At 45.6% G+C, this 26,165-nt stretch overlaps 1 protein-coding gene across 2 annotated transcripts in view; it reads left to right on the forward strand.

Annotated features, from left to right (window-relative positions):
* Nucleotides 1–25,506, forward strand: part of CLCN1 (chloride voltage-gated channel 1) — a 185,244-nt gene extending 159,738 nt beyond the window's left edge. For both annotated transcript variants that reach the window (XM_056529083.1, XM_056529084.1), the window contains 8 exons: nucleotides 9,188–9,321; nucleotides 10,699–10,898; nucleotides 12,933–13,005; nucleotides 13,240–13,322; nucleotides 15,011–15,046; nucleotides 20,154–20,258; nucleotides 22,399–22,485; nucleotides 23,870–25,506. In XM_056529083.1, coding sequence (XP_056385058.1) covers nucleotides 9,188–9,321; nucleotides 10,699–10,898; nucleotides 12,933–13,005; nucleotides 13,240–13,322; nucleotides 15,011–15,046; nucleotides 20,154–20,258; nucleotides 22,399–22,485; nucleotides 23,870–24,169 — 1,018 coding nt within the window. In that variant the 3' untranslated portion in view covers nucleotides 24,170–25,506. The remainder of the gene's footprint in view (nucleotides 1–9,187; nucleotides 9,322–10,698; nucleotides 10,899–12,932; nucleotides 13,006–13,239; nucleotides 13,323–15,010; nucleotides 15,047–20,153; nucleotides 20,259–22,398; nucleotides 22,486–23,869) is intronic.
* Nucleotides 25,507–26,165: the final 659 nt, after the last annotated feature.

Raw genomic sequence — 26,165 nt, forward strand, 5'->3', positions numbered from 1 at the left:
GAAGGATGATAATGATGGTAATAATAATAAAATATATAAGATTGTACAGAACTTTACAATTTTGGGGTACAAATAAAGACAAGTATCAGACATTACAATATTACACCCTAAATATACAAATAGGGGGAGCGAGGGCCCTACACGAGAGAGCTTACAGACTGGGAGGAATGGGGACCCCCATAAGAAAGACTATAAGGGTCAGAGATCCCCCACATCAGTAAACAAAATTTCCCCAGCGCCCCTGACAGCAGCTCCATAAGTCATTGTCAGGATTCACCGAGGTCACATAATTCGTCAAACACATGTAATGTCACCACATAGAGATTCCCCTAATGTCTTATTAGAACATCTGCCTTGTCTCATTTTCTCGAAAGTAGTCATTGTGCGGCGGCTTCTCGGAGGGACTCGCGTCCAATAATTAGATGATTCCCAGGGGCTCCCGGGTCCGCTCGTAGGATTTATTATATCTGTGTCTATAAATACTCACAGGGATCTTCTGATATGTCATCATGGCAGCGAAGGCTGCGGGCTCTGTCCACTGTGCAAAATTATTAAAGTGACACTTGTTTTTTAAAGGAAAACTGTCAGCTTGCCCCCCCCCCCCCCCGCACTGATCAGCGGTACTGGCTGGTAGTGCGGGGGGGGGGGGGGGACGCTGATCAGTTTGATGCTTACCATGCCTGGATCCGTCGCGCCATTCGGCCAAAATCTTCGATTTTCTGTATATGCTAATTGTTACGCCGAGCGCTCCGGGTCCCCGCTCCTCCCCGGAGCGCTCGCTACACTCTCCCCACTGCAGCGCTCTGGTCAGATCCACTGACCCGGGGCGCTGCGATTACGCTTCCAGCCGGGATGCGATTCGCGATGCGGGTAGCGCCCGCTCGCGATGCGCACCCCGGCTCCCGTACCTGACTCGCTCTCCGTCTGTCCTGTCCCGGCGCGCGCGGCCCCGCTCCCTAGGGCGCGCGCGCGCCGGGTCTCTGCGATTTAAAGGGCCACTGCGCCGCTGATTGGCGCAGTGGTTCCAATTAGTGTGTTCACCTGTGCACTTCCCTATATCACCTCACTTCCCCTGCACTCCCTTGCCGGATCTTGTTGCCATCGTGCCAGTGAAAGCGTTTCCTTGTGTGTTCCTAGCCTGTGTTCCAGACCTCCTGCCGTTGCCCCTGACTACGATCCTTGCTGCCTGCCCCGACCTTCTGCTACGTCCGACCTTGCTTCTGTCTACTCCCTTGTACCGCGCCTATCTTCAGCAGTCAGAGAGGTTGAGCCGTTGCTAGTGGATACGACCTGGTCACTACCGCCGCAGCAAGTCCATCCCGCTTTGCGGCGGGCTCTGGTGAAAACCAGTAGTGACTTAGAACCGATCCACTAGCACGGTCCACGCCAATCCCTCTCTGGCACAGAGGATCCACTACCTGCCAGCCGGCATCGTGACAGTAGATCCGGCCATGGATCCCGCTGAAGTTCCTCTGCCAGTTGTCGCTGACCTCACCACGGTGGTCGCCCAGCAGTCACAACAGATAGCGCAACAAGGCCAACAGCTGTCTCAACTGACCGTTATGCTACAGCAGTTACTACCACAGCTTCAGCAGTCATCTCCTCCGCCAGCTCCTGCACCTCCTCCGCAGCGAGTGGCCGCTCCTGGTCTACGCCTATCCTTGCCGGATAAATTTGATGGGGACTCTAAGTTTTGCCGTGGCTTTCTTTCCCAATGTTCCCTGCATCTGGAGATGCTGTCGGACCAGTTTCCCACTGAAAGGTCTAAGGTGGCTTTCGTAGTCAGCCTTCTGTCTGGAAAAGCCCTGTCTTGGGCCACACCGCTCTGGGACCGCAATGACCCCGTCACTGCCTCTGTACACTCCTTCTTCTCGGAAATCCGAAGTGTCTTTGAGGAACCTGCCCGAGCCTCTTCTGCTGAGACTGCCCTGTTGAACCTGGTCCAGGGTAATTCTTCCGTTGGCGAGTATGCCGTACAATTCCGTACTCTTGCTTCAGAATTATCCTGGAATAATGAGGCCCTCTGCGCGACCTTTAAAAAAGGCCTATCCAGCAACATTAAAGATGTTCTGGCCGCACGAGAAATCCCTGCTAATCTACATGAACTCATTCACCTAGCCACTCGCATTGACATGCGTTTTTCCGAAAGGCGTCAGGAGCTCCGCCAAGATATGGACTCTGTTCGCACGAGGCGTTTCTTCTCCTCGGCTCCTCTCTCCTCTGGTCCCCTGCAATCCGTTCCTGTGCCTCCCGCCGTGGAGGCTATGCAGGTCGACCGGTCTCGCCTGACACCTCAAGAGAGGACACGACGCCGCATGGAGAATCTCTGCCTGTACTGTGCTAGTACCGAACACTTCCTGAGGGATTGTCCTATCCGTCCTCCCCGCCTGGAAAAACGTACGCTGACTCCGCACAAAGGTGAGACAGTCCTTGATGTCTACTCTGCTTCTCCACGTCTTACTGTGCCTGTGCGGATGTCTGCCTCTGCCTTCTCCTTCTCTACTATGGCCTTCTTGGACTCTGGATCTGCAGGAAATTTTATTTTGGCCTCTCTCGTCAACAGGTTCAACATCCCAGTGACCAGTCTCGCCAGACCCCTTTACATCAATTGTGTAAACAATGAAAGATTGGACTGTACCATACGTTTCCGCACGGAGCCCCTTCTAATGTGTATCGGATCTCATCACGAGAGGATTGAACTTTTGGTCCTCCCCAATTGCACTTCTGAAATTCTCCTTGGACTTCCCTGGCTTCAACTTCATTCCCCAACCCTGGATTGGTCCACTGGGGAGATCAAGAGTTGGGGGCCCTCTTGTTCCAAGGACTGTCTAAAACCGGTTCCCAGTAACCCTTGCCGTGACTCTGTGGTTCCTCCAGTAACCGGTCTCCCTAAGGCCTATATGGACTTTGCGGATGTTTTCTGCAAAAAACAAGCTGAGACTCTACCTCCTCACAGGCCTTTTGATTGTCCTATTGACCTCCTCCCGGGCACTACTCCACCCCGGGGCAGAATTTATCCTCTGTCCGCCCCAGAGACTCTTGCCATGTCTGAATACGTCCAGGAAAATTTAAAAAAGGGCTTTATCCGTAAATCCTCCTCTCCTGCCGGAGCCGGATTTTTCTTTGTGTCCAAAAAAGATGGCTCCCTACGTCCTTGCATTGACTACCGCGGTCTTAATAAAATCACGGTTAAGAACCGCTACCCCCTACCCCTCATCTCTGAACTCTTTGATCGCCTCCAAGGTGCCCACATCTTTACTAAACTGGACTTAAGAGGTGCTTATAATCTCATCCGCATCAGAGAGGGGGATGAATGGAAAACGGCATTTAACACCAGAGATGGACACTTTGAGTATCTGGTCATGCCCTTTGGCCTGTGCAACGCCCCTGCCGTCTTCCAAGACTTTGTTAATGAAATTTTTCGTGATCTTTTATACTCCTGTGTTGTGGTATATCTGGACGATATCCTATTTTTTTCTGCCAATCTAGAAGAACACCGCCAGCATGTCCGTATGGTTCTTCAGAGACTTTGTGACAATCAACTCTATGCCAAAATTGAGAAATGTCTGTTTGAATGCCAATCTCTTCCTTTTCTAGGATACTTGGTCTCTGGCCAGGGACTACAAATGGATCCAGACAAACTCTCTGCCGTCTTAGATTGGCCACGCCCCTCCGGACTCCGTGCCATCCAACGCTTTTTGGGGTTCGCCAATTATTACAGGCAATTTATTCCACATTTTTCTACCGTTGTGGCTCCTATCGTGGCTTTAACCAAAAAAAATGCCGATCCCAAGTCTTGGCCTCCTCAAGCGGAAGACGCCTTTAAACGACTCAAGTCTGCCTTTTCTTCGGCTCCCGTGCTCTCCAGACCTGACCCTTCCAAACCCTTCCTATTGGAGGTTGATGCCTCCTCAGTGGGAGCTGGAGCTGTTCTTCTACAAAAAAATTCTTCCGGGCATGCTGTCACTTGTGGTTTTTTTTCTAGGACCTTCTCTCCGGCGGAGAGGAACTACTCCATCGGGGATCGAGAGCTTCTAGCCATCAAATTAGCACTTGAGGAATGGAGGCATCTGCTGGAGGGATCAAGATTTCCAGTTATTATTTACACCGATCACAAGAACCTCTCCTACCTCCAGTCTGCCCAACGGCTGAATCCTCGCCAGGCCCGGTGGTCTCTGTTCTTTGCCCGATTTAATTTTGAAATTCACTTTCGGCCTGCCGATAAGAACATTAGGGCCGATGCTCTCTCTCGTTCCTCGGATGCCTCGGAGGTTGAACTCTCTCCGCAACACATCATTCCTCCTGACTGCCTGATTTCCACTTCTCCAGCCTCCATCAGGCAAACTCCTCCAGGAAAGACCTTTGTTTCTCCACGCCAACGCCTCGGAATCCTCAAATGGGGTCACTCCTCCCATCTCGCAGGTCATGTGGGCATCAAGAAATCTGTGCAACTCATCTCCCGCTTCTATTGGTGGCCGACTCTGGAGACGGATGTTGTGGACTTTGTACGAGCCTGCACTATCTGTGCCCGGGATAAGACTCCTCGCCAGAAGCCCGCTGGTTTTCTTCATCCCCTGCCTGTCCCCGAACAGCCTTGGTCTCTGATTGGTATGGATTTTATTACTGATTTACCCCCTTCCCGTGGCAACACTGTTATTTGGGTGGTCGTTGATCGATTCTCCAAAATGGCACATTTCATCCCTCTTCCTGGTCTTCCTTCAGCGCCTCAGTTGGCTAAACAATTTTTTGTACACATTTTTCGTCTTCACGGGTTGCCCACGCAGATAGTCTCGGATAGAGGCGTCCAATTCGTGTCTAAATTCTGGAGGGCTCTCTGTAAACAACTCAAGATTAAATTAAATTTTTCTTCTGCATATCATCCCCAATCCAATGGACAAGTAGAAAGAATTAACCAGGTCTTGGGTGATTATTTACGACATTTTGTTTCCTCCCGCCAGGATGACTGGGCAGATCTCCTTCCATGGGCCGAATTCTCGTATAACTTCCGAGTCTCTGAATCTTCCTCCAAATCCCCATTTTTCGTGGTGTACGGCCGTCACCCTCTTCCCCCCCTCCCTACCCCCTTGCCCTCTGGTCTGCCCGCTGTGGATGAAATTTCTCGTGACCTTTCCATCATATGGAGAGAGACCCAAAATTCTCTCTTACAGGCGTCATCACGCATGAAGAAGTTCGCGGACAAGAAAAGAAGAGCTCCTCCCATTTTTTCCCCTGGAGACAAGGTATGGCTCTCCGCTAAATATGTCCGCTTCCGTGTCCCTAGCTACAAGTTGGGACCACGCTATCTTGGTCCTTTCAAAATTTTGTGTCAGATTAATCCTGTCTCTTACAAACTTCTTCTTCCTCCTTCTCTTCGTATTCCTAATGCCTTTCACGTTTCTCTTCTTAAACCACTCATCATCAACCGTTTCTCTCCCAAATCTGTTCCTCCCACTCCTGTTTCCGGCTCCTCGGACATCTTCTCTGTCAAAGAGATTCTAGCATCCAAGAAGGTCAGAGGGAAAACCTTTTTTTTTAGTGGATTGGGAGGGTTGTGGTCCAGAAGAGAGATCCTGGGAACCTGAGGACAACATCCTAGACAAAAGTCTGCTCCTCAGGTTCTCAGGCTCTAAGAAGAGGGGGAGACCCAAGGGGGGGGGTACTGTTACGCCGAGCGCTCCGGGTCCCCGCTCCTCCCCGGAGCGCTCGCTACACTCTCCCCACTGCAGCGCTCCGGTCAGATCCACTGACCCGGGGCGCTGCGATTACGCTTCCAGCCGGGATGCGATTCGCGATGCGGGTAGCGCCCGCTCGCGATGCGCACCCCGGCTCCCGTACCTGACTCGCTCTCCGTCTGTCCTGTCCCGGCGCGCGCGGCCCCGCTCCCTAGGGCGCGCGCGCGCCGGGTCTCTGCGATTTAAAGGGCCACTGCGCCGCTGATTGGCGCAGTGGTTCCAATTAGTGTGTTCACCTGTGCACTTCCCTATATCACCTCACTTCCCCTGCACTCCCTTGCCGGATCTTGTTGCCATCGTGCCAGTGAAAGCGTTTCCTTGTGTGTTCCTAGCCTGTGTTCCAGACCTCCTGCCGTTGCCCCTGACTACGATCCTTGCTGCCTGCCCCGACCTTCTGCTACGTCCGACCTTGCTTCTGTCTACTCCCTTGTACCGCGCCTATCTTCAGCAGTCAGAGAGGTTGAGCCGTTGCTAGTGGATACGACCTGGTCACTACCGCCGCAGCAAGTCCATCCCGCTTTGCGGCGGGCTCTGGTGAAAACCAGTAGTGACTTAGAACCGATCCACTAGCACGGTCCACGCCAATCCCTCTCTGGCACAGAGGATCCACTACCTGCCAGCCGGCATCGTGACACTAATTAGGAGCTAACAAGCACAGGCGGGGTTACTGGCACTCTGACGTCAGCGCCGCTCGTCCGTAGCACCGCCCAGCTCATCAATATTCCTCCTCTCCCTCCGCCTCTCCCTCTTCATTACAGAGCAGGAAGAAGAGGGAGAGGAGGAGGGAGGAATCTTGATGAGCTGGGCGGTGCTACGGACGAGCGGCGCTGACGTCAGAGTGCCAGTAACCCCGCCTGTGCTTGTTAGCTCCTAATTAGCATATACAGAAAATCGAAGATTTCGGCCGAACGGCGGGATGGATCCGGGCACGGTAGGCATCAAACTGATCAGCGTCCCCCGCACCACCAGCCAGTACCTCTGGTTAGTGCGGGGGAGGGGGGGGGGGGAGCAAGCTGACAGTTTTCCTTTAATGGAATAGAAATGGCTGTATTACTATAAATGAGCAGAAGGACTGTATTACTATAAAGGGGCAAAAGGACTGTATTACCATAAAGGGGCAAAATGACTGTATTACTATAAAGGGGCAGAAGGACTGTATTACTATAAAGGGGCAGAAGGACTGTATTACTATAAAGGGGCAAAAGGACTGTTTTACTATAAAGGGGCAGAAGGACTGTATTACTATAAAGGGGCAGAAGGACTGTATTACTATAAAGGGGCAGAAGGTCTGTATTACTATAAAGGGGCAAAATGACTGTATTACTATAAAGGGGGCAGAAGGACTGTATTACTATAAAGGGGCAAAAGGACTGTTTTACTATAAAGGGGCAAAAGGACTGTATTACTATAAAGGGGCAGAAGGACTGTATTACTATAAAGGGGCAGAAGGACTGTATTACTATAAAGGAGCAGAAGGACTGTATTACTATAAAGGGGCAAAATGACTGTATTACTATAAATGAGCAGAAGGACTGTATTACTATAAAGGGGCAGAAGGACTGTATTACCATAAAGGGGCAGAAGGACTGTATTACTGTAAAGGGGCAGAAGGACTGTATTACTACAAAGGGGCATAAGGACTGTATTACTATAAAGGGGCAACATGGCTGTATTACTATAAAGGGGCAGAAGGACTGTATTACTATAAAGGGGCAGAAGGACTATATTACTGTAAAGGGGCAGAAGGACTGTATTACTACAAAGGGGCATACAGACTTTATTACTATAAAGGGGCAGAAAGACTGTATTACTAGAAAGGGGAAGAAGGACTGTATTAATATAAAGGGGCAGAAGGTCTGTATTACTATAAAGGGGTAGAAGGACTGTATTACTATAAAGGGGCAAAATGACTGTATTACTATAAAGGAGCAGAAGGACTGTATTACTATAAAGGGGCAGAAGGACTGTATTACTATAATGGGGCAAAATGACTGTATTACTATAAAGGAGCAGAAGGACTGTATTATTATAAAGGGGCAAAATGACTGTATTACTTTAAATGAGCAGAAGGACTGTATTACCATAAAGGGGCAGAAGGACTGTATTACTATAAAGGGGCAGAAAGACTGTATTACTATAAAGGGGCAGAAGGTCTGTATTACTATAAAGGGGCAGAAGAACTGTATTACTATAAAGGGGCAGAAGGACTGTATTACTATAAAGGGGCAGAAGGACTATATTACTATAAAGGGGCAGAAGGACTGTATTACTATAAAGGGGCAGAAGGACTGTATTACTATAAAGGGGCAGAAGGACTGTATTATCATAAAGGGGCAGAAGGACTATATTACTATAAAGGGGCAGAAGGACTGTATTACTATAAAGGGGTGGAATGACTATATTACTATAAAGGAGCAGAAGGACTGTATTACTATAAAGGGGCAGAAGGACTGTATTACTATAAAGGGGCAGAAGAACTGTATTACCATAAAGGGGCAGAATGACTGTATTACTATAAAGGGGCAAAATTACTGTATTACTATAAAGGGGCAGAAGGACTGTATTACTATAAAGGGGCAGAAGGACTGTATTACTATAAAGGGGCAGAAGGACTGTATTACTATAAAGGGGCAGAAGGACTATATTACTATAAAGGGGCAGAAGGACTGTATTACTATAAAGGGGCAGAAGAACTGTATTACTACAAAGGGGCAGAAGGACTGTATTACTACAAAGGGGCAGAAGGACTGTATTACTATAAAGGGGAAGAAGAACTGTATTACTACAAAGGGGCAGAAGGACTGTATTACTATAAAGGGGCAGAAGAACTGTATTACTACAAAGGGGCAGAAGGACTGTATTACTACAAAGGGGCAGAAGGACTGTATTACTACAAAGGGGCAGAAGGACTGTATTACTATAAAGGGGCAGAAGAACTGTATTACTACAAAGGGGCAGAAGGACTGTATTACTACAAAGGGGCAGAAGGACTGTATTACTATAAAGGGGCAGAAGGACTATATTACTATAAAGGGGCAGAAGGACTGTATTACTATAAAGGGGCAGAAGGACTGTATTACTATAAAGGGGCAGAAGGACTGTATTATCATAAAGGGGCAGAAGGACTATATTACTATAAAGGGGCAGAAGGACTGTATTACTATAAAGGGGTGGAATGACTATATTACTATAAAGGAGCAGAAGGACTGTATTACTATAAAGGGGCAGAAGGACTGTATTACTATAAAGGGGAAGAAGAACTGTATTACCATAAAGGGGCAGAAGGACTATATTACTATAAAGAGTCACCTGCTAGAGGACACTGCTTGACCTAGGTGATGCCAAGAGAGATACATAAACGAATTGTGATGTCCCTATGAGATGATGACGTATAATTTACCTGTAGTAATTTTAAAATTGAAATCTTTTCTAAATTTTTTATTTTGTTTGAACAGCAAATATAACATTTTCGTAGAGGATATTATGGTGAGCGACATTCGTTATGTGTCTTCTCACTGCACCTACAAAGATCTTCTCAATGTCCTGAAGACCTGCTCTCACAAAACGCTGCCCCTGGTGGAGTCAAAGGGTAAGCAGTCTAATTTTTTATTTTTATTTTTTAAAGGGGTACTCCACTGGCCAGCGTTTGGAAGTAAATGTTCCGAACTCTGTTTTGGTGCTGCGGGGATCGGCCACACCCCTCGTGATGTCATGATCACACCCCCTCAATGCAAGTCAATGGAAGGGGGCGTGAAGGTCGTCACACCCCCCTCCCATAGACTTACATTGAGGGAGCGCGGTCATGATGTCATGAGGGCCGTGGCCGACCCCAGCAGCACAAAAACAGAGTTTGGAACATTTACTTCCAAACGCTGGCCAGTGGAGTACCCCTTTAAGGTCCTGGTTACAGACAGAATTGCAATTCTGTATTAGACGATATTTGAAAAGGCAAAATGGAGAGTTGGGACATTCAAGCCCTTCCCCAGAAACGAATGGCCGGGAACAACTCCAAAATGTAATTTTTGGACAAAACCCAGGAATCAAGTAGTAAAATGTGGTGAGGTTTATGCAATTCTTGTCCCCTTTATGGCCTGGTTCTTGGGATTGTCCCTCCAAAATCGGGACTGTTGGCAAGTTTGTCGTTCATGTTCTCCTAATGAGAATTACTGGGATCTTTATATAAGACCACTGGGGCCATGGAAGGTGTCCTGATACCAAATCTATTCTCTCCGTGGTTGCATTCGATATTTGGGCATCTTTGGTGACCAGTCTTCACCTTTTGGCTACAGCTCTTGGTTGAGGGTTGGTGCTTGCGGAACAAAGGTCATTGCCAACAATAGAGTCTGGATAATATGTATTTTCTAATGTCAGCTGCCAAATTGTCAAGGTGTGTGGTCTGATAGGACCCACATTTATGGTCCTGAAGTGAGATGGTTAAAAATGAGTTCATTCCGGCCAGGTCCAATGTTACCTATACTATGGAACCATTTGTAAATTTATTTTTACATTTGTATATAATAGATTATTAGAATTTTAGAACCACAGTAAAGTTGTGTGAAAAGTCAGGGACTTGCTGTCCTTAGCTGTGGTGGTGGGGTTATGGTTCTGAAGGAAGGTAGTGCCTCAAAGATGCTTGGGACCATAGTAGATGTTAATATTTAATAGTATAACACTGTCATTGAATGAAGCATCGAGATACTGCACAGGGATGCTTCCTATTGGAGACTAAGGGGGAGATTTATCAAAACCTGTCTAGAGGAAAAGTCCACCAGTTGCCCATAGCAACCAATCAGATCGCTTCTTTAATTTTTGAAAAGGCCTCTGAAAAATGAAAGAAGCGATCTGAATGGTTGCTATGGGCAACTGGTCAACTTTTCCTCTGCGCAGGTTTTGATAAATCTCCCCCTAAGTCCTTGTTGCACACCCCTTTTCCTACAGCGTCCAATAATGTTTTCCCTTCTTGCAGAATGTATGGTTCTCCTTGGATCTATTGAGAGATCAGAGGTCTCAGATTTATTGGACAGAGTCCTAAGTAAGGAGAGAAGACTCCGTATGTCTTCACCTCCCTACAAAGGGCAGAGGACAGCGCGGACCGGGGGGAAACGGGACTCCTTCCGTTACGTAGATGATGAAGACACGGGTGTCGAGGAGGACGAAAAGAAAGAGGTTAGAAGAAAAGAACAATTTGAAACTGTATGAAAGTGAATTGTTGAATAGACGTTGACCAATATATGTGGTCAGTGACCAAACCCATGTTCACTCATAGTTGTATAATCCAGTGGTGACACTTGACAAATGGGTTACAAATATTGGGTATTTTTAGCCGTTATTAGAAAGCTAATACTATGGTCAACAAAATTCATGGTCACTTGAGTCATTGGTGGCCTATAAGAAGTCAACAAGACCAAGATGCTTTTAGTGTGTTGGCTTATCTTTCAGATGGACATGTTGACTTAACACTTTAACGACGCAGGGCGTACCTGTATGCCCTGCACCCGCTCCCCTGTTATGATGATGGGTCGCAAGCTGATACCGCGTCATAGTGGGGTGGTCCCGGTGGCTATTAATGACTCGGACCCGTGTCTAAAAAAAAAAAAACATTCCTGGCAGCTCTCCGAACTCTTCTGCGATACTTCAGCCTTATAACACTGATCAATGCTGTGCTATGACATAGCATTGAACAGTGAATGCAATCAGAAGATTGCATGTAATAGTCCCATGTGGGTACTAAATATATGGTGTAAAAAAAAGTAAAAAGAAAAGTTAATAAACGTAAATTAACCTCTTCCATACTAAAAGTTTAAATCACCCCCCTTTTCCCAAAACCCACATAAAAAATATGTAAACATGATAAAAATAAACATATGTGGTATCGCCACGTACATAAAGGTCCGAACTATAAAATATAACGTTAAAGCCCATCTGTGGCTGAAAACAACTTATCCCCTATAAGTGTTTGATCGGGGGGGGTCCAAACGCTGGGATCCCCCACGATCTCCCTGCAGGCCTCACCCCGTATCCCCCGAAATGTCTGATCGTGGGGGGCCCGCTGCTGGGACCCCCATGTGATCTCCCTGCAGCACCCGCATTCTATGAGAGGACTGCGTCTCTAGTTTCGGAAACCTCCGGGTTTCTGGTACTGGGGACGTGATGTCATGCCACGCCCCCTCCATTAATGTCTATGGGAGGGGGCGTGACGGCAGTCACGCCCCCTCCCATAGACATGAATGGAGGGGGCGTGGCGTGACATCACGTTTCCAGTCCCGGAAACCCGGAGGTTTCTGAAATTGGAGACGCAGTCCTCGCATAGAATGCGGGTGCTGCAGGGAGATCGCGGGGGGTCCCAGCAGCAGGCCCCCCGCGATCGGACATCTTATCCCCTATCCATTGGATAGGGAATAAAATGTTTTTGCCCGGAATACCCCTTTAATTCTGCTGTGCATTACACTGGTTCATGGCAGCTTCTCTTGTTGACTGTATATTGATGGACCACTGATACTTTAAGTGAGATAAGGAGAGGCTCCGGCTGCAGAAACCGCTAAACAGCGAGATGTGTATGAGGGCGCAGCGTCAAATCTAATTGTCGTCATTGTACATATATATATATATATATATATATATATATATATATATATATATCCATCTCTTTGCTAGATGCAGCTGGTTATACAGGGGATGAATATCAGCGCCGGTATAAAAGGGGTACTCTGGAAGAAAAAATACATGTTTTTATATCAGCTGGTGGCAGAAAATTTTACAGATTTGTAAATGACTTCTACTTAAAAATCTTTATCCTTCCAGTACTTATCAGCTGCTGTATGCTCCACAGGAAGTTGTGTAGTTCTTTCCAGTCTGACCACAGTGCCTCTGTCCGTGTCAGGAACTGTCCAGAGTAGGAGAGGTTTGCTTTGGGGATTTTCTCCTGCTCTGGACAGTTCTTGGTAAGGACAGAGGTGGCAGCAGAGAGAGCACTGTGGTCAGACATAAAAGAACTACACAACTGGAGCATACAGCAGCTGATAAGTACTGGAAGGATTAAGATTTTTAAATAGAAGTCATTTACGTATCTGTATATCTTTCTGGCACCAGTTAATTAGAAAACTAATTGGAGTACCCCTTTAAAAGACTGGGGGTGGGGGAAGACAAGCGTTAGAGAGAACAAACTATTCACTACCCATATATCTATATTATTCCTTACAGCCGATCGAGCATCGCAATGGTCCCATCACCCCAAATAATTCAGCGGAGACACCCACGACTCCAGCAGAGCCAGGTAACACCCCAACTGTGTCAAACTCTCTCACCCATGCTTTTTATTTGTCTCTCAGCAGCAGACCCCCCCCCCCCCCCCCCCCACGATCAGACATCTTATCCCCTGTCCTTTGGATAGGGGATAAAATGTTTTTGCCCGGAGTACCCCTTTAATACTTCTCCATTCCTTTAATTTTTGTAAATTACTTTAGTGTACTTACATTTTTTTCTAAATGTTATTTCTATTTTTTTCCAGACAGTTGCTGTAAGAGATTCAATTCTTCTCTGGCAAGAATCTTCTGTTGTCCTAAGGAGGACAAACCTGAAAACCCTCCAGAGGTCAGTGCGGAGATTTCGGGTGGGAATGAAGGAACAGCAGGAAACCTCCAACCCCAATCATTGATATATACAAAAGGGGATAGGGGATACGTTTTAGATCGCGGGGGGGTCGGACAGATGGGCCCCCGGCAATCTCATACCATCCCAGCCGTCCCCTGGAAGAGAGCGTGTTGACCCCCACACAAAGCGATGCTAACATGCCCCCCCTCCAGGTATCTCTATGGGTGATACATGGGGGGGGCTGTCAGCCACCGCCTAATGTGGGGCGCGACATGCTCCCTTCTCGGAGCCTGCTGGGGTGGCGTGCATGAGATCGCGGGGGGGGCCAAACAGACGGACCCCTGTGATCTATAACGTATTGCCTATCCTTTGGATATGAGGAAAGTTTTACTGCACTGGAGCACTCATCACTATAGTATGTTATGTCCCCATGTGTCATCCGGAAAAAGTCACAAGATAAATGTAGCCTAAAAACAGAGAAAAAAGGCCCCAAAAAAGCCGTACTCCTTGTTGCATGATGTCTTTGTCAGCTAAAAACACTGTGGTTGGGAGTCAATAAAGAAATATGAAATACCACACCCTTTCCGTTATTTCCACCTTTTAGTGGGATTTTTAGGTTCAGGGACTATTTTTTTTAAATTGCAACGTGCTCTGGCTATGGCGATTTATTTTCAAGAATTTGTGGCGTTTTTTCCCCTATAGACTTTTATAGGTGGAAAAAAGTGCCTAAAAAAATGATTGTTTGTTGGCATTTGTTCTGGCGCTCCTTCTCCCACTTCTGAGTCACATGATGAGATGAGAAAAATGCAGAGGATAAAGCGCAAAATAAAAAGAATTACTGTATTAATACACATTATTTTAAATAATAATAATAATAATTTGTAGCCTATTCGTAGCATTGGGCTTAAAGGGGTACTCCGGTGGAAAACATTATTTTTTTTCATATCAACTGGTGCCAGAAAGTTATACAGATGTGTAAAATTACTTCTATTAAAAAAAATCTTAGTCCTTCCAGTACTTATCAGCTGCTGTATGCTCCAGAGGAATTTATGTAGTTCTTTATAGTCTGTCCACAGTGCTCTCTGCTGACACCTCTGTCCGTGTCAGGAACAGTCCAGAGGAGGAGAGGTTTGCTATAGGGATTTGCTCCTACTCTGGACAGTTCCTGACACAGACAGAGGTGTCAGCAGAGAGCACTGTGGACAGACTATAAAGAACTACACAACTTGCTGTGGAGCATACAGCAGCTGATAAGTACTGGAAGAGTTAACTTTTTTTTTTTTTTTATAGAAGTAATTTACAAGTCTGTTTAACTTTCTGGCACCAGTTGATTTGAAAATTTTTTTTTTCCACTGGAGCACCCCTTTAAATTAAATATGCAATTTTGTTGCTCTTTTTAGAACCAAACACTGCAGTAGATAAAAAGAAGATAATATTTATTATCTTTTTGTATCCTCCTCCAGTGTTTGGTCAAGAATGCAACAAAAAGAGCAACAAAAACTGCATATGTGGTTTCAGAGTATTGTGATTTATGTGTCAGTTTATGACCTGCACAGATTCTTCTTCAGATCTTTCCTAATTCGGAACATAATAAATGATGTAGTTTGTATGAAGTCGTACTGAACCCCTCCATGGAGAAAAGAAGATGCGGACAAGACTCAACATTTCTTCTTCTTTTCTTTCTGCAGGAATCTGAGCCTGAAGACCCAATGACCCCAGAAGAGGTGAGAGCCACATAAAGTAATGTCCTGCCAGGGCCGACCCTGTCTATAGGCCAAACAGGCAGCTGCCTAGAGAGCCAGACGGGGGCGCTGCTCTGCTCTCTGCAAGAAACTCAGCCAGCTAGACTACAAACCACCTGCTCACAGCCAGCACCACTTCCCCTGTTACAGTGTGTCACCCCAGTAGTAAGGAGATTACATGAGGAGGAGGTTTGTTGCAGTGTGTCACCCCAGTAGTAAGGAGATTACATGAGGAGGAGGTTTGTTACAGTGTGTCACCCCAGTAGTAAGGAGATTACATGAGGAGGAGGTTTGTTACAGTGTGTCACCCCAGTAGTAGGTGATTACATGAGGAGGAGGTTTTTTACAGTGTGTCACCCAGTAATAAGGAGATTACATGAGGAGGAGGTTTGTTACAGTGTGTCACCCCAGTAGTAGGTGATTACATGAGGAGGTTTTTTTTTTTTACAGTGTGTCACCCCAGTAGTAAGGAGATTACATGAGGAGGAGGTTTGTTACAGTGTGTCACCCCATTAGTAGGTGATTTCTTGAGGAGGAGGTTTGTTACAGTGTGTCACCCAGTAGTAAGGAGATTACATGAGGAGCAGGTTTGTTACAGTGTGTCACCCCAGTAGGAAGGAGATTACATGAGGAGGAGGTTTGTTACAGTGTGTCATGCCAGTAGTAAGGTGATTACATGAGGAGGAGGTTTGTTACAGTGTGTCACCTCAGTGGTAAGGAGATTACATGAGGAGGAGGTTTGTTACAGTGTATGACCCCAGTAGAACGGAGATTACATGAGGAGGGGGTTTGTTACAGTGTGTCACCCAAGTAGTAAGGTGATTACATGAGGAGGGAGTTTGTTACAGTGTGTCACCCAGTAGTAAGGAGATTACATGAGGAGCAGGTTTGTTACAGTGTGTCACCCCAGTAGGAAGGAGATTACATGAGGAGGAGGTTTGTTACAGTGTGTCATGCCAGTAGTAAGGTGATTACATGAGGAGGAGGTTTGTTACAGTGTGTCACCCCAGTAGTAAGGAGATTACATGAGGAGGGGGTTTGTTACAGTGTGTCACCCCAGTAGTAAGGAGATTACATGAGGAGGAGGTTTGTTGCAGTGTGTCACCCCAGTAGTAAGGAGATTACATGAGGAGAAGGTTTGTTACAGTGTGTCACCCCAGTAGTAAGGAGATTACATGAGGAAGAGGTTTGTTACAGTGTGTCACTCCAGTAGTAAGGAGATTACATGAGGAGGAGGTTTGTTACAGTGCGTCACCCCAGTAGTAAGGGGATTACATGAGGAAGAGGTTTGTTACAGTGTGTCACCCCAGTAGTAAGGAGATTACACGAGGAGGAGGTTTGTTACAGTGTGTCACCCCAGTAGGAAGGAGATTACATGAGGAGGAGGTTTGTTACAGTGTGACACCCCAGTAGTAAGGAGATTACATGAGGAGGAGGTTTGTTACAGTGTGTCACTCCAGTAGTAAGAAGATTATATGAGGAGGAGGTTTGTTACAGTGTGTCACCCCAGTAGTAAGGTGATTACATGAGGAGGAGGTTTGTTACAGTGTGTCACCCCAGTAGTAAGGAGATTACATGAGGAGGGGGTTTGTTACAGTGTGTCACCCCAGTAGTAAGGAGATTACATGAGGAGGAGGTTTGTTGCAGTGTGTCACCCCAGTAGTAAGGAGATTACATGAGGAGGAGGTTTGTTGCAGTGTGTCACCCCAGTAGTAAGGAGATTACATGAGGAGAAGGTTTGTTACAGTGTGTCACCCCAGTAGTAAGGAGATTACATGAGGAAGAGGTTTGTTACAGTGTGTCACCCCAGTAGAACGGAGATTACACGAGGAAGAGGTTTGTTACAGTGTGTCACCCCAGTAGAACGGAGATTACATGAGGAGGGGGTTTGTTACAGTGTGTCACCCAAGTAGTAAGGAGATTACATGAGGAGGGGGTTTGTTACAGTGTGTCACCCCAGTAGTAAGGAGATTACATGAGGAAGAGGTGTGTTACAGTGTGTCACCCAAGTAGTAAGGAGATTACATGAGGAGGGGGTTTGTTACAGTGTGTCACCCCAGCAGTAAGGAGATTATATGAGGAGGGGGTTTGTTACAGTGTGTCACTCCAGTAGTAAGGTGATTACATGAGGAGGGGGTTTGTTACAGTGTGTTACCCCAGTAGTAAGGAGATTACATGAGGAGGGGGTTTGTTACAGTGTATGACCCCAGTAGTAAGGAGATTACATGAGGAGGTTTTTTTTTACAGTGTGTCACCCAAGTAGTAAGGTGATTACATGAGGAGGGGGTTTGTTACAGTGTGTCACCCCAGTAGTAAGGAGATTACATGAGGAGGGGGTTTGTTACAGTGTATGACCCCAGTAGTAAGGAGATTACATGAGGAGGTTTTTTTTTACAGTGTGTCACTCCAGTAGTAAGGTGATTACATGAGGAGGGGGTTTGTTACAGTGTGTTACCCCAGTAGTAAGGAGATTACATGAGGAGGGGGTTTGTTACAGTGTATGACCCCAGTAGTAAGGAGATTACATGAGGAGGGTTTTTTTTACAGTGTGTCACCCAAGTAGTAAGGTGATTACATGAGGAGGGGGTTTGTTACAGTGTGCCACCCCAGTAGTAAGGTGATTACATGAGGAGGGGGTTTGTTACAGTGTGTCACCACAGTAGTAAGGGGATTACATGAGGAGGGGGTTTGTTACAGTGTGTCACCCCAGTAGTAAGGTGGAGAGAATGAGCAGGGTCATGGGGGCGGCAAAATTAGCTTTCGCCTAAGGTGGCAAATAGCTTTGCCCCAGCCCTGTGTCCTGCCAGTCATTTTCTTAGGTCATAAATATTAGCCGGACTAAATATATGATCAAGGTCTCGCGCCCTCATCTCTGCCTTTTCTATGGAACCTCAACCACTCCTAAATGCTACATACTGAGCAAGAGACAGGATCTACACAAAGCTATAATGCTATTCATGCCAGGAGGACGTCATGGTTAGGCTCGGTTTATTACTGAAAAGCTTAAGGCTTTAGGGTTTGATCATTAATAACTGGCAGAAGAATCCTCAAGAATAGGACAAATAGCCTGCTCTGTGGTCAGAGCCTAAAAGGGGCATTGAATGGAAAGGCCAAAACTTTAAGATAAGTAAACGGGGACCAAAGAACAAGAAAGGAGAAAAATAAAGAGATAAGGACCAGACCTGAGGAATGAGAACTTCTTAATGACTTAAAGGGGTACTCCACGGGATAGGGGATAAGATGTCTGATCCTTTGGATAGGGGATAAGATGTTTTCCGGTGGAGTAGCCCTTTAAAGAGTACCTGTCACCAAACTAAACTTTTAATATACTGTTCCTTACGTAATTATAAAACACTTTGCTTATTATTTGCTGTTAAATTTCTCAACCTTTACACTGTATGTTTTTAATGTGATTGAATAAACGGCCACTAGGTGGCACTGTTCTGTCCCTTGCCACAAGTCAAACTGTTAGTTTGGTCTCCTCCCGGGCTGGCAGGAGACCAAACTCAGGAAGTGTGTGCGGGGGTATGGCGAGGCACAGCCCTCCCAGGCTTCAGTGACGTCATGCCTGCTGGGGAACGCCCACTTTCTCCTGCTGGGAGTTCACACAATGTGAGCAAGGGGAAAGGTATGATACAGAGATTTTTTTAAAGCTCAAAAGCATTTTTTAAAGGCCGGAGGGGTGTTAGGAGTAGTTAGGGAATATAATCTGAGTTTGTTTAGAAAATATGCTTTGATGACAGGTACTCTTTAAGGGTGCATGCACACCACTTTTTCAGGCTACGACTGGGCAAGGGGAAAAACCGTGCGCTCCCGTACCCCAGCCGAACTGGCGCTAAAATCCGTTGTCTTTAATGAGCCGACAGGAGTCACCGTTTGACTTTGGTCGGCTCATTTCTGGCCCGTATCCGGTTTTGTGACCGGACCTAAAACCGGTCAAAAATGAGCCGACAGGAGTCAAACGGGGATTCCGGCCGGCTCATTAAAGTCAATGGATTTCAGCGCCGTTCCGGCTGGGGTAAGGGAGCACACGGTTTTTCCCCTTGCCCAGTCGTAGCCTGAAAAAGGGGTGTGCATGCACCCTAAGACAAGTCAAACGGGAGTGAGGGACAAGAAAGGAGGACAATAATAGGGATCCAAAGATAGATTAGAACCATTGGCTGAGGAATAAGAACTTTTACATCAGTGGTCTCAAACTGTGGCCCTCTAGATGGTGGAAAACTTCAACTCCCAGCATGCCCGGACAGCCAACGGCTGTCCGGGCATGCTGGGAGTTGAAGTTTTGCACCATCTGGAGGGCCATTGTTTGAGACCACTGTTTTACATGATGACTGCTGAACATGGAAGATATCAGGGTCAAAAATTTCGGTGTGATATGAATATAGGCCCAGATTCATCAAACTTTGTGAGAGAAAAAAAATGGAGTGATCTACGAGCTCTGGTAAAGTGAAACCTGAGCTGTGATTGGTTGCTGTCAGAAATTCCCTCCATTTTTGATTAATCTGGGCCATGGTCTTCGTAGGTGACAGTCACCCCCCAACGGTGGCTTTTGGACATGGCCCCGGTCAGGTCAGGTGACCTCACTTGCATAATCAAGAAGGTTTTATATGTAGATACTTCATGACAGGACACAATTGGGGAGATTTATCAAAACCTGCCCAGAGGAAATGTTGCTGAGTTGCCCATAGCAACCAAGCAGATTGCTACTTTCATTTTTGAAAAACAAGGCCTCTGAAAAATGAAAGCAGCGATCTGATTGGTTGCTATGGGCAACTCAGCAACTTTTCCTCTGGACAGGTTTTGATAAATCTCCCCCAAATATTGGGGAAGATTTATCAAAACCTATGCAAAGGAAAAGTGGACCAGTTGCCCATAGCAACCAATCAGATCGCTTCTTTCATTTTGCAGAGGCCTTGTTAAAAGTGAAAGAAGCGATCTGATTGGTTGCTATGGGCCACTGGATAACTTTTCCTTTCGCGGAAAGTGCCATGGAGTCTCTTTGTCCATATGTAACACTACCAGACATACACCATAAAGACTCTAACGTGTCATGGGAAGAAGTCAATAATGAATGATCTCGCATTTTCAGATTGCAGTCTGGGAACAACAGGAGCTGGGGAAGGTGGCCTCCTTCGATAGCTGTCTCATTGACCCATCACCATTTCAGCTTGTGGAGAGGACATCACTTCACAAGGTACACCAGTACTGTATTTGACTGATGTCGGCTCTATAGTCAGTGACTACCCCCTTAACGGGGTTCTCCACCATAAGTTGATTTTAGTACGTACCTGGCAGACAGTAATGGACATGCTTAGGAAGGATCTGCACTTGTCTTGGGGCTAAATGTCATGAGATTACCATAACACTGTGGCCAGCTTTTTGTGAACTGGTATTTCCTGTTTGACATTTCTTTTTTTTTTACTACAAATCCCACAATTCCATTTTCCTCCTTCACACACATCAGCCACCCCACCCATTGAATCATAAATGAGCTGCATCCACTCAAAAGACCTGTGGTTTTCAATCAGGGTGCCTACAGCTGTTGCATTAGTTGCAGATTGATCTCTCTCCCACCAAGCGATTGCTCCACCCATTGAAGCAAACAGGCTCCCTGTCATCAGCTGACTAGTGATGTCAGGTCTCGGCCACATTGCAACCTGGGAAAAATCTGAGACAACAGTCATTTTGTATGCAGTTAAAAATAAATATTGGGGTGAAAATCACAGAAGAATTGTGAGAAAACCGTCACACAGGTACAGACACTATATTATGAACTACACTAACTTTACAGCCCCTGTAGCATAGTCAAATAAAAATAAAAAAAAATCTGGAATACCCCTTTAAGGACTCAGGGTTTTTCTGTTTTTGCATTTTCGTTTTTTCCTCCTCACCTTTTAAAAATCACAACCCTTTCAATTTTGCACCCCAAATTCCATATTATGGCTTATTTTTTGCGCCACCAATTCTACTTTGCAGTGACAGTCGTTTTACCAAAAAATCCACGGCGAGACGGAAAAAAAATTCATTGTGCGACAAAATTGAAGAAAATATGCCATTTTGTAACTTTTGGGGGCTTCTGTTTCTACACAGTACATTTTTCGGTAAAAATGACACCTTATCTTTATTCTGTAGGTCCATATGATTAAAATGATCCCCTACTTATATCGTTTACATTTTGTCATACTTCTGGAAAAAATCCTAACTACATGCACACAAATGAATACATTTCAAATTTTCATCTTTTGACCCCTATAACTTTATTATTTTTCCGTGTATGGGGCGGTATGAGTGCTCTTTTTTTTGCACCGTGATCTGAAGTTTTTAGCGGTACCATTTTTGTATTGATTGGACTTTTTTATCGGTTGATTGTATTGATTGGACCTTTTTAATCAGATTTCCATGGTATAAAAAAGCTGCTGTATATTATCAGCTGCTGTATACTACAGAGGAAGTTGTGTAGTTCTTTCCAGTCTGACCACAGTGCTCTCTGCTGCCACCTCTGTGCGTAACAGGAACTGTCTACATTAGAAATAAATCCCCATAGCAAACCTCTCCTGCTCTGGAAAGTTCCTGACATGGACAGAGGTGTCAGCAGAGAGCACTGGGGTCAGACTGGAAATAACTATACAACTTCCTGTGTTTTATACAGCAGCTGATAAGTACTGGAAGGATTCGATTTTTTTAAATAGAAGTAATTTACTAATCTGTATAACTTTCTGGCACCAGTTGATTTGAAAAAAAAATTTTTAAATATATTTTCCACCGGAGTACCCCTTTTAGGGGTTAAGGATACAACTAATTTTGGTACCAAAATACTGAACCTTAGAGTTACTTTTTTTCTTCAGTTCTTTTTACTGCAGCTCCTCTCTATCTGTTTGTATTGTCTACTGAAATGTCTGATTGATGAATTCAATGCCATCGGCTGTCCGGGCATGCTGGGAGTTGTAGTTTTGCAACAGCTGGAGGCACACTGGTTGGTAAACCCTGCCTAAAGGGACACAGAGCCTACAGTCTCATCTTAGACAAAAATGCTTCTTTTTTATTTTTTTTTATTTTTTTCAAGCTTCTCCTCCGCAATACAAGTCTATGGTAAGGGGAGGGAGGAGCTGTGCCCACCAGCTCTAAGAGAACTGCAAATTATAGAGAAAGCCTGGTTGGGAAACACTGACATATGGGACTACTGACTGTAATACTGAAGCTAAATATATATCAGTTGCCTCCTTGTATTTATTCAAATTTTAGTTTTTTTAAATAAGCTTTTCAGGTTATTTTATGTAACAAAAAATAAGTTTAGAATATTTTTGAGTTGCGTGTGTTTTCTTTCTCCTCTCTAGACGCACACGCTCTTCTCACTTCTCGGTCTAAGCCAGGCGTATATCACCAGCGGGGGGAAACTGAGAGGAGTCATCGCCCTGAAAGAGGTGAGAATAAGACAAGGCGAGCGCCCGTGAGGGCCGTCAACATGGCCGCTGCTAAAAAAAAAAAAAAAAAAAAAAAAGTACTCCGACCGCCATACTCAGCCTGTTATTATTACTCCAGTAACACTCAGAGCCGTATTCAGAATTCTGTTCCTAGAAAGAGATCCCATAATTAATTTTATAACGGTACGGACCCACGTATGTGCTCCGCCGTGGGAAAAACGCAGCAGCTCTGTGTGTGCAGTGAGGCTTGGGGGCGGGGCTGCGTATCACAGTCACGCCCCTGCGCAGCCCCGCCCTCAAACCTCACTGAACACACGGGGCTGATCGGAGAACAGGCAGCATACTTCCCGCTACGCTGCACATTTTGCACAGCTAGAAATACGCTGCTTAAGCCGTAAGTGGGACCATACTCTTAAACTACAGCATCATTTTGGGGGAGATTTATCAAAACCTATGCAGCAGAAGAAAAGTTGACCAGTTGCCCATAGCAACCAATCAGATCGCTTCTTTCATTTTTAAAAAAGGCCTCTGGAAAATGAAAGGAGCGATCTGATTGGTTGAAATCAGTCCAAAAACCGTCTAAGGGCTCGTTCACAGGAGCGGATTTCTTTTCAAACCCGCAGCGGATCTGCGGAGACTGGGGACGGCAGCTGACAGGCAGGGCAGCTTAGGGATGTCCCGATCCTGTGCGGCAGCACCTTCAGTGCGGCGGCATGTCCCGTGTCCCAGCTGATCAGTGTGGGGATGCGGCGGCCCCCAACTCCCTGTGGTTGCTTAGCATAGGGAGGAAGTTAAAGCCACTTCCTCCCAGTACTCTATGGTGCATCCGCATGGGAAGGAGAGGCCAGGTTCATGAAATGGAGGAGAAATTCAGTAAATTTCTCTCCATTTCATATTCAAACAGTGAACATAAAATAAGGGGAAGGGGGAATGGGCGTATAAGACATCCCCTGAAAATAAGCCATGGAGTGTCTTTTTGAGAAAAAATAAATATAAGACAGTGTCTTATTTTTGGGTAAACACAGTAGTAAAGACATTTCTTTTGATTTTTTTTTTTCATTATAAGTCATGTGATTCTTTTATCACACTAATCAAATTGATGGAAAACCAGCAGAAAAAAACGCCAATATCTATACACACATGGCATTGTTTGTAGAGTTTTTATTTTCCAACTATCGAAGTTTATGAGAGGTAAGATGCCAAAATTGAATTTTATAAACATCATACCCAGAGCATGCGGGGGTTTTGGGAAACTTCCTCTGGGCCTGAAAAAAACAAAAAAGGGTGAAAAAATTTCCAAAAAAATAAAAAAAATTGCTGCCGGTATGTTCATCAGGTGCATTAAGAAAAATCTATATAATCCCATTTTCTTATTTTTCCTTAGTTACAAAAGGCTATTGAAGGGACGGCCCAGTCAGGAGTTCGTCTGCGCCCGCCCTTTGCAAGTTTCCGTGATGCCAATCGCTCACTGTCTCGAAAGGAATCCCAGAGGGTGGTTCCAAAGGCTCCTCCATCTCCTGACCCCTCCATGATACCTGATGACATCACAATTTTAGCTACTCCAGAGGTCACCCCGGACTCGGAGCTGGATGATCTGTCTGGTCAAGGCTCGGAGAACGTATCACAGATCTTGAGGGACTTCCAAGTGTTTGCAGAGCACAGTGAGGACGATGTGCCTTTGTAACCTCAACCCATAAAGCCTTGGGGGCCAAGACAGGTCTTCTGGCACTTGTTTTGGTTGGCAAGGCTGACGAAGTTGGATCTACTCCTAAGAACTTTGAAAGCTCCTACAATGGAGGTGACTACGCTAGTATGCCTGGGGCCGGTGATCCCGACATTTACTCTACATACTTACATTAAGTACACAGGAATTACTGCTATTATTATAACATTGTCATACAAAAAACACAAAAAGGGAGCCTGAAGATTTGTTGCCCTTCATATAATGGTCTTGAAGAACACAAGGAATAACCTCCACTTATGTCAACGTTCTGCATTCCTCAACGAGAAGCCAACTCCAAGTGATACAATCACCAGCATCCACTAGACCTCTGAGAAACCAATCTCTTAACTCCAGTTCACAACTGGAAAGCCAGCCTACACCTGTAAATATAAAAATATCGAATGATCCGTATCAATAAGCAATGAATGGATGAACTTCACAATGGTTCCTTCTAATGTGTTACTCACCCACCAAACCATATTGGCAATGTCAGGGTCAATCCGTATAGGTTTTTATTCATGACCCAAGGGGCATAGCTATAAAGCATTGTTCCCCAACCTGTGGCATAACATGTTCCCCCCAACTAGGGGCATAGCTATAGAGGTAGCAGAGGTAGCAGTCACATCAGGACCCTGGTGCCTAAGGGGACCCCAAAGCACATCTTCCTCATAAGAGACCAGTATTATAATTGACATATGGGGCCCTGTTGCAGAATTTGCATTGGGGCCCAAAAGCTACGCCTCTGCCCACAACCTGTGTCCCATCAGGCCCTGACAGACAAAGGATAGGGGAACACTGCTACAAGGGGAGTAGAGGTAGCAGTTATACCCAATGGCCTATAAAAAGACTTCAGTATTATAAAGGGCACACTGTAGGTAAGGGACATGTTACAGATTTAGCATTGGCCCAGGATCTTCAAGTTGTACTACTGCATGACACTTAAAGGAGATTTTGGAGAATAGTACTCAGGGCATAGTTTTATAGAGAAAAATCTATACTTATCCTCCTCATTCCCTGCCGCCACCACCTTCTCAGTGTCAGTCCCTGCTGCGAAAGGTGTCAGCAAAAGGACCTTCCCGCTCAGCCAATCAGTGAACATGGCAGTGGGGACCAACACTGATAAAATGGCAGCGGCGGGGGATCAAGAAGGGTAAGTATTCTTTTTTTCTGCACCCTGAACACAGCTAGATGGAAATAAAAAAAAACATGCAGCAACCCCCTTTAATTCCCATTGCTGGCATCAGATACATTTTTGCAACGCAGACCCATAACACTACTGCAAATAGAGGATGCAAAACTTACAAGAATTACTCTATTCTTCACAAAATTCAAAACTTACTCTATTCTTCAAAATTACTCTATTCTTCGCTAAAAAAAAATGCCACATGTCACGAAATTGTGGGACTCTTGTAGGTTTTAGGGACATATGAATTAAAGGGGTTTTCAATACACAAAGAAGGTATGTACACCATGTACTGTATATCTCCAATAGCCATGGGAGCAGCTCCCTCCCCCCTCTCACAGCATGAAATGCCAGCAGGAAATCATACAGAATTAAAGTGGTGCACAAGTAATCCTTGGAGGATCCATGCTGCCAGGTGCCAGTTATTGAAGGAAAACTGCCACATAGTCAGTATCAAAGGGGTTCAGGGGGGTAATCACTATCATAAGATCCGAGGTATGGAAACTTATTTTTCAGGCAATGCTCTATGAAAAAAAGTGTGAACATTTTTGTCTCCTCCAGAAGGAAGAAAACTATATCATACTAAGCATCAGACATGGAGATGATGGGTTCTTCAGATTAGGAGCTCTTCTTTTAAAGGGGTACTCCACTGGAAAAAAAAAATGTATCAACTGGTGCCAGAAAGTTAAACAGATTTGTAAATTATTTGTGAATTCGGGTAGAAGAAACAGACATAGTGCACATCTACAGTCTTGTATAATGATCTAATTGCTT

The sequence above is a fragment of the Hyla sarda genome, chromosome 7 (genome assembly GCF_029499605.1).
Source record: "Hyla sarda isolate aHylSar1 chromosome 7, aHylSar1.hap1, whole genome shotgun sequence".
Classification (NCBI taxonomy): Eukaryota; Metazoa; Chordata; class Amphibia; order Anura; family Hylidae; genus Hyla; species Hyla sarda.